Below are 9280 nucleotides of genomic sequence, written 5' to 3' on the forward strand. Positions count from 1 at the left end.
CTTCTAATGATAGATGGTGGCAATATTAATTAACTTATAGAAATGGACAGGTGAAACAAGTTCTTTTGTTTTGTTTTGTTCTTTTAATCATTCAGTAAATTAGAGAAACATAATTTCACATGTCTAAGGGAGGCTCCCTTGCTCTGTAGTGACTTGCTTTTGTTTTACCCATATTTGGTTGAGATTCTTCATGTAATCTGCAAAATTCTTTCTGCCATTGTTTTAGACATAACACAGTGAGATTTGATGCCATGATTCACTTTATTCTTGTAGCAACTTGAGGCAGATGAGTTACACTGATTTACATATCTGCAAATATATGCAAATACACAATATTGCCATATGGTCTTAGGTCCCCAGAAGTGCTGGTGACCTACTTGAGTATTTCAGTTAACAGAATAGGAGCTTTTGCCTCTTCACATTTCACACATTTCAAAATACAGTATTTTTCTTACTTTCTATGTATCATTTCTGGAAAGGATCCTACAATGCTTGAATTATTGTATGGCATCTGTGAGAGAAAAGTCTTGCTCTTTGTTTCCTGCTGCAGAAGGCAAGAGATCCACATCTCTGAATTCTCTGGAAAATCCGTAAGAACCTGGAAGGCCTGTAATTTGTTTCCATGGTTTTCCAGGACATCTGGGGCGAGGAGATCCTGAGCGATCTGGCAACCCATTAAATAAAGAAGTATCAGAAGGAATTAGTGGTTCTGCAGGTGTACTGGTTTCCTTTCTTGCAACCCCTGGATTAACCAGCTCCAGTGCTGTCTCAGCACTGGATGATAGAAGGGTTTCATTTTGATTAAACCCCCTTTCATAGGACTCCTCAGAAGATTTGAGGTTTGGATGTTTATGTTTACCATTTTTACTGTGTTTTTTATGCCCACACCCATGGCCATTTCTGCGCCCACAACCACCTTCATGCCTGTGCCTTTTGTCAGACTCATGGTCCTTTTTAGATCCATGCCTGTGCTTATGCCTGTGCTTATGCTTGTGCTTATGGTCAGGTTCACCTTTGCCTTCTTGTTCCTGTCCATCGTCTTTCTTTGTTTCTTCTTCCTCTTTGTCAATACTGTATAAAATTGTATGCGGCTGATTTTGCAAACTAGAGCTCCGGAAAGGTGTGAATCCAGGAGGCATCCTTAAAAACACCTCCTAAAAAACATTGCGATAATAGCCATATTTGTTACATGACCAAGAACAATTGCTTCAGACTTGGGAAATTCAGAAGCTGAGACTCTTTGTAGTATATGATCATTTAGCAGATTTTTAAAGTAAAATAAATAATTCTCTTACATCTCTAGTAAGTGTACAAACATAAGCATCCTCCCAAATAACTCTGGAGTGTTTTAGCAGCTATATGTTAAAAGAAAAATTTCTAGATCGCTGAAATTCTTCTAGTTTAAGAGAGGAATGATACTACAGAGAGCAAAACACATGCAGTGGTTTTAATTTATGACCAATATAGTTGATTTCTAGGACTCAATGTCCCTGCATTTATTAGAGTATAACACTGCTGTGTATAAAACCAATTTATGCTAAAGGCTAACATCTCTGAGTAGTCTCAACATCAGAATATACAGATCTGTGCCATTTTGTTATATGAAATATAACCTCCATTTTTTGTTTCTAGATTTGACATATGCATTTCAGAATACTGCCTGGAAATGAGACACAGAGGTTAAAGCTGATAATATCAAACATTCAGTTGTTGCTGAGTAATCTCTACTTCCCCATCACCATTCAACTGGAAGACCAAGACTGAATGCATGGTGTGCAGTCACTGTCCAACGGGTTTCGCTTCTCCCCACCAAAGTCTCTGATCATTATCCAGCTGCAAATCAGAGTTATTTGGGATGGAGCTACATTTGAAAGTGGATACAATATTGTAGTGAAAATAGGAGACATTAGTTGATACATAATGAATGAATATGTAGTGATGAAGGTGCTGAGCACAGTGAAGTTACTCACTGTGAGGGCAGGTTGATCTGTCTTTATTCAGTGTAGCATGGGAGTCTCTGCATTTATTTAAAAACTCCAATCATCAGAAATTTCTGAGAATAAAAAATATTTCTATTCTATTCTGAGACTTTCAAACTGACCCATGTTCAGGGCTAGTTAATTGTGGAGCTGAGTAGGAAGAAACAGAGATCCTCCTGCTGAGGCTGATGACTGTGGCAGGATCTGCCACTCGACTAATATGAAAAGGTTCACAGATGCTTTGGAAATCTGTGGGGTATAATTATTGTGTTGCCAATTACACTTTTGCTTTAATTTTTAAACCTCGTATGAACAGTAATTCAAAGGAGCTGATGGGGCTTGATGCTTCAGAGCTTAACTGGCAATGCAGAGGAGCAGTGAACAGGCAGAAGGTTCTCCCTGTCCTCTTGCCTTTGTTTCTGTGATCACCTTGTTAGCCACTGTCTTACCTTGTGGTGAAACTGAGCTCAATGTAACAGGTTGCTGGCTAGAGGTGAGAGGGAGGAGTGTGGCATTACAGAGGTTGGTTAAAGAACTATGTGCTCCTTAACTTTTGATACAAAATATGGGACAATTTGGAATGGATGAAGAACTTAACGACTGCTTTTGTTCTATGCTGTACTTAGGATGATGAGTAATGAAAGGGAATCATACCACTCTCCGTTCAGAGCAGTTAACCTGGGGAAGTATTTTATCCTCCCATGGGATCACATGAATTTGTGCTTCACATGACAATGATACCTGTTGATGAAACAAAACCCAACACATTAAAGCAACAAAATATCAGACACAAAGGAAAGTTTTGACTGAAAAAAAATTTTAAATAATACTTCAAAATATTAGGAACTTTACCCAAATATTTATGAAATCTCTTTTAGTGATGGATACTTCTGTATTGGGACACATCACTGCTTAGCTTTTGAGGCTATAGTATGCCTGTGTGAACACTTTAATTCTACTTCGGATTTGAGATAGGATCTTGAAAATTGAATTTTTCATCTCCAGCATTTTTGGTGCACTGACTGTTTGATCCGCATAATATTCCTAAGAAATAGGGTTTGTTGATGGTATTTCTCCTACTGAAAATTGTGAAATTGAAATAAAGAGAAAGGCTTTTATTTTTCTTTTAGCATCTGCTGCATGAACAAATTTTAAAATCTTACAGGTAAGCACTGTTCATATGGTGGGAGAAGAGAGGGGAGATAAAGCCCTCCTACCCAAACAACTCCCTTGCCAACGGTTTCTGGCCCTATCATCATTACTTTCCAGCGTCCAGAGCACACTTTCCTGGTATCAGCAGCATGTGCTCCAGAAACATCATTCCTTTCCACACAAGTAACACTTTTGTCTCATGTTTTCCTAAGCTGCAAGTCCACAGAGTGGGGAGTATTGCAGCTATTCCATTTCAGAGCAGCCTCCTCCTCTCCTTGCTTTGATTCATTGTTATCAAACCAAAGTTCCTTAGGCTTTGCAGTGAGCACTGATCCTGCAGCTGGAGTGACTCAGATTAAGCTTCAGGGTTTCCTAAAGCTGACTGACTTGGGTTACAAGCAGTGAAAGGTGCCCTTCCTGTTGAAACAAAAGTTCACTGAAAGAGGTAACAGAACTCAGGACGTGATTTTACTTAAGCATTTACAATTTCTGGTGCAAATGAACTTGTCCATTAGGAACATTACAGTTGGCAATATCATCGTTACTTACACTGCTTGTTGTGGCTTCACAGTCTTCATGAAGTTTGTCAAACTCACTCTTTGAGCAGTTTGTCTTCCAGATTGTAAATTTTACTTGATACTTTTTTCCTGCAACCACCTGAAAAATTAGCAAGAAATCTTTCTGTGCTAAAGGCATTTGTTTTGTAAAGGGTTCACAGGAAAGATGGTTTTCTACAAGCTTATACTACTTATATTCTACAAGTTCTAACCACTGGGCCAACATATGTTAAGAACAACATTAGAATATTTGTCAGTAAACCTGTCTGCTTCTAATCAACTACCCTACTCCAGTTCCCATTCTCAAAAGTTCCTGCATTGAAGCTGAAGGAAACAGAAAGCTCAGAATAATATTAGGCCCACAATTTTGACTTTGTTTTATTGGATGCCTGTAGTAATTTCATTAGTAACAGATGAAATCATTAGAGATAGCACTGTAGAGAGCCAAATATGATGTAAGAAAAGTGGAATTTGAGTATAACAAAGTGTGTGATGAACAAGCTCAGATGAAAATGAACCTATTTGCCAAGCACATTAAGGAGAGAAACTGTATGGGTTCAAGAATGTGCCTGCTGTGAGTTCTCTTAGTATTTTTTCACAGAGCTTGAGATAATATATCTTTCTTGAGAGACAGCAGGCAAAACATGAAATTTTGTCTCTTTTAAATCAGTTTTAAAAATGTATGGATGCTAATATCAATCATGATATGAAAAGTTAGAAGGAAGAAAAAAGTTTAAAAGAAGAAAAAGCACAGATATTAGTAAGTTATTCAGAAAAACTCTGATGTGCTTTTAGTGCTTTCTCCAGTGCTACCACTCATGCTCAGGAGTAGTTGTTGACCAAGTATTTTCTGAACTACTCCACTTTCTGACTAATTTTCAGGCCTATCCTAAACCTCTGTTGTGATGTGTTGAGACAGTAAGCAAGATGCAAATGCTGACCAATATTATCCTTCTGATTCCTTGTTCTTCTTCCTCCAGCTCTATTTATCTGCATATCCTAAGTTTTGGACAGATATCCTTTTCTGAATCTCGCTGAAATCTTCTCAATTTCTAAGGGAAATTGAGAAGACTAATTTCTTGGGCCATAGAGCTGCTGTAGGGTGGACACTGCCTAAAACAACATAGAGAGTATTGGTCTGGTGGATCAAGGGAGTAGTTCTGCCTAATAAAACTCTTATACTTTAAAAGTCTGAGGTATGTTACAGAGGCTGGTAAAAAGTGGGGTAGATACATGGAGATTAGATACCCTAACTCAACCTTCTTCCCATGCTTTAAAAATATTTTTATTTTAAGAAAAAGTTCAAAATTCAAGAGACGGGAGATTTTTGAATCATTTCTGAATGCAAACCGAGATGCATAAAATTCTGCAAGAAGAAATTGCATCGATTTTTCAGTTACCACATGTATCAACACTTAGAGAAAAACATTATTTCAAACCTAAATACCAACTTGAGCTAACATTCAGCTCACACCAATAATAATGTCATGTCTGTTCCTCATCTCTGTGATATATCCCAACCTGAACTGTTGCTGATTGTATTTCTCCATCTTTATAGTAGAAATCATCATTGCTCTCTGAATTATACTTCTCCATAGAAGCCTTCAGTACTTTCTTCAGCTCTGGACTGTCTTTTGGGATAGTCATTGGACAACCAGGGCAATGGGCAGCAAGAACCTTTTCATCCACTGAAAGAGACCAAGAAATTTCAGATCTAAGAAACAACAGATTCAGTGTAGCTAAAGCCTGGGAAAAACAGTTATAAACCCCTGTCTTATGGAACATTTCCTGTCTGGGTCTGTGAAATGAAACTAAAATATCTTTGAGTTTTATGTGATCAGCAGTATCACATCTTGGTTACCTGAATGAGCACTGCAACAGCACCTACTGCCACGTGGGACATTCAACAACAGTTTTCTCACAGAAACAGGAATTGTGTGTGCCATTTGTGTGGGTAGCCAGGGAACACCTACACGTATGGAAAGATCTGACCTAGGTTAAACAAGAGGTGCATGAAATTCACAATGAATGTGTGTGTTGAAGAAAACCAAGCCTGAATGGGTGAGAATGTGGCACTTACTACAGGGAGTAGTAAGTTGTACTGTTCTAAAGCTCTGAAACTGTGATAATCTGTATCCAGATAGATGGGTGGAGGGAAAATTAACAATAAATAACAGTTTAAAAAAACCCTGAAAATTGCAGAACTTTTAAAACTGATAGTGCCTATGACATACCTGGAAGATTGCATTGGCTTGAAGTATCTATGAGGTGTCCCTGTACATTCTCATATCCTCTGCCTTCACATTTGCCCACACGCTGGAGTGAAAAACACAAAGCAGGTGCTTGTTATTCAGAAATAACAAACTAGCTCACAGCCTAATACCTTCCTGCTAAGAGAGTAAGTCAGGCATGCTACAAATAATTCCTTCCTTCCTTCCTTCCTTCCTTCCTTCCTTCCTTCCTTCCTTCCTTCCTTCCTTCCTTCCTTCCTTCCTTCCTTCCTTCCTTCCTTCCTTCCTTCCTTCCTTCCTTCCTTCCTTCCTTCCTTCCTTCCTTCCTTCCTTCCTTCCTTCCTTCCTTCCTTCCTTCCTTCCTTCCTTCCTTCCTTCCTTCCTTCCTTCCTTCCTTCCTTCCTTCCTTCCTTCCTTCCTTCCTTCCTTCCTTCCTGGGAGCCAGAAGCCTGATAGTCTGCAGAGCCAATAAAAGATCAGGGTTCAGAAGGACCACTTGGAGATAATAAACCATAAAAGAGAAACTAAATGAACTATTTGTATGTGTTCTTTACAGAAAAAAATGAGGAGGTTTACAAGCCAGAATCCTATTTTATGAAGAATTCACTGGAATTTCTATCTCAAACTGTAAAGACCAAATAGAAAATTACTCAATTATCAAACCAAACATTACTGAGTTTCTTGTATTAACTCAGGTCTTCTAAGGAACTGTGGTGGATGACTTGCTTAAAATTGCCTTGATATCTTAGGGCTGGAAGAAAGCAGATACTGATCCTGTTCTCTTTTACAAAGTTATAGAGCCATAAAATTGATGTCTGCACCATTGCAATGATTAGGAATTGTAATAAGGAAAGAACTAGAGGGAATGAATATATCAAGGACAGACTGGGGGGTTTGTGGCAAACAGGAGTCATATTTTCCAAATTTGTCAAAGTTCCTCAAAAGCATCAACAAAGGTGAGTAAAGAGACCTGTTGTAAAATATACATAGATTTTGAAAAAGATATTGGTGAAATCCTTTATCAAAGAATCTAAAAAACCCTAATTAACTGTAGAACAAGAAGGAAGTCATACAGTTCAGGATCAAGATCTTAGGGCTATGTCAGACACTTGAAAATGAAATCCCTAAAAAATCTGCTGTAAACTGTAAACATTTCAGTGATCCTCTTAGTCAGTGATTCAGTAGACGACATGGATGTTCTAATGGCACAAATAGACTCTTATCTGTAAGAATGGATTTAAACTTCATTCACAAACAGAAACAAGAGTATAAATATTTTCTTGAGTCAGATCTCAATGATTACTTGTTAACATGATGTTTTCTTGATAAAGAGATTTTGGAGATTACTTACACCTCTAGAAGTGACTTTGCACTCTGGAGTTAAATCGTCAAACTGGTCTTTGGAGCAGTTAGTCTCCTCAATTTCATATTTCATTCTATAATTCATTCCAGCTACCACCTGGAAGAGATATTTAGGGTATACATTATGTAAACCAATACAAACCTGGAAGTTAAACTATTATATGTGATTAGCAGAGAAAGCAAAACTACTCTTCTAGTGCCTTCCATCCATCAAATCCCTTTGTAGTCATGAAGCCACAGTGTGTTCATGGACAGCAAAAAAATCTTGTCCTTGTAATACAAAATGTAAACTAAGTTCTGCATATATTAGATGTGTGCTTTGTATTTGGTTTCCACACCTCCTAGCAAGCCTGCAGCCTCATACTGCTTGATTTCTTGCCGTTTCCTCCAAAGTATCTGTTACTGATTACTCCCAGTGCCAGAAAGTTGGCCTAAGCAGACGACTGCACTAATCCAGCCTGGCAAGTCCTGTGTTCCTGAGCATGGGACACAGTAAAACAATACCTGAATAATATAACTTTATACTGCTGACATCACTTGTTGTAGAGTGTCCTGCATTTATCATCTACCCATAATTGTGTCTATCCTGGACTTTACCTTTCCCCACATGCTGTTTTATCCAGTTTTGTGACCCTGTTTTTTCATTTTCTCTCTGGAAATAAAAAGGATCTGTTCAAAGAAAAGGGTCTGTATTTGGTGTCAGGTTATGTAGTAGTTGAAAACCAAATAACAAGCTTTACATTCTAGCCACATCACATCAAGCCATAGGAGAGCTTATCACAGGGAAAGAAAGCATTGTTGCATGGAATACCAGATGACACAGAATTTCTGTTACTTCAGCAGTCATTTCTTGCAAAGCAGATATCCCTGTGTGCAGAAATCTTTCAGCAAGTGGCATGCTGGTTTTGCTTTTCTTACCCAGTTTTCCTCTGTGTGGTTTACCTGTCCTATAGCATATAGCAGCTGCTGACATATGGGCCCTATTGCCTTGCAAAAACATAGGTGCCTGCTGCTGTTAGAGAGGCTGCAGGATATGTGAGACATCTGTGCAGGCTAGCAGTTTTGGCACAGACCCTAGGAGAGATCTGCTCTTGCTGGAGCCTCAGGGAGAGGCCAAGTGATGTACCCAGGAGCATCTCAGGTGACACAAGATCCATGAGACAGCACTGAATGCAAATAAACTGGTGCTGAACACTGGTTAGATGCAACTGCAGATAAAAAAATGTGTTTACTATCAGTTGACAGCTCTGAAAATCCAGCAGATAACTGCTAATGATTCCTTATAAATGGAGATAATTATTTATGGAGTCTACACTCATAAACATGTATACAAAACAAACAAGGTATGTGGTTTGGGTTGGCTTTTTGGGGTTATTTTTTGGTAAAGTTTAGAGAAAAATCATGCACAAACCTGACTTTCAGCTTGTTTTATTTCCACAACCTTGAAAAGGTTGGGTTCCTGACTCTGGTTGTTAAAGTGTTGAATGACTTTTTCTAGGATTTTTAGCACTCGTGGAGAGTCATTTGGTATAGGAACATAGCATCCAACACATGGAGACACAGTAAATCTTATATTTGGTGGATCTGGAAAAGAAACAAATGAAAAAAATTATAATACTTCATATAAAGCAGCCTTAGGTTTTCATTTTTCCTGTCTGGGAATGAGAAAGAACCTTTTCTGCTTTTAACTGGCATGATGAGCACATCCCACATTCCAGTTTCAAGGTCTGCAAAGACATTCATTGCATTTAGAATCATGCCCTGGTTTGTGGTGGCAGGAGCCATGAGTGGCATTAGGATCCAGGCATGGCTTCAGCCGTGAGCTCAATTTGAGCCATCCCTGAATCTCAGAAAAGCCTTGCATGCAGTTTTGACACCACTAGGGAAGAGTCATTACTCTGTCAGTCAGGTCAGAGACAGTGGAGGCTACAACTAAGTTCTGCAGATTCTTCAAAGCTCACCCACTGTGCACAGCTGCTTGCTGTCCTCACCATGTTTC

At 38.7% G+C, this 9280-nt stretch overlaps 1 protein-coding gene across 1 annotated transcript in view; it reads right to left on the bottom strand.

Annotated features, from left to right (window-relative positions):
* Positions 1 to 497: 497 nt before the first annotated feature.
* The window catches only part of KNG1 (kininogen 1), a 14830-nt gene continuing 6047 nt past the window's right edge, over positions 498 to 9280 (bottom strand). The window contains exons 4-10 of the mRNA XM_009080609.1: positions 8693 to 8865; positions 7271 to 7378; positions 5923 to 6004; positions 5210 to 5376; positions 3681 to 3788; positions 2634 to 2720; positions 498 to 1154 (exon numbers count right to left, since the gene is read on the bottom strand). Of these exons, the coding sequence (XP_009078857.1) occupies positions 498 to 1154; positions 2634 to 2720; positions 3681 to 3788; positions 5210 to 5376; positions 5923 to 6004; positions 7271 to 7378; positions 8693 to 8865 (1382 nt within the window). The remainder of the gene's footprint in view (positions 1155 to 2633; positions 2721 to 3680; positions 3789 to 5209; positions 5377 to 5922; positions 6005 to 7270; positions 7379 to 8692; positions 8866 to 9280) is intronic.

The sequence above is a fragment of the Acanthisitta chloris genome, unplaced genomic scaffold (assembly GCF_000695815.1).
Source record: "Acanthisitta chloris isolate BGI_N310 unplaced genomic scaffold, ASM69581v1 scaffold1438, whole genome shotgun sequence".
NCBI lineage: Eukaryota > Metazoa > Chordata > Aves > Passeriformes > Acanthisittidae > Acanthisitta > Acanthisitta chloris.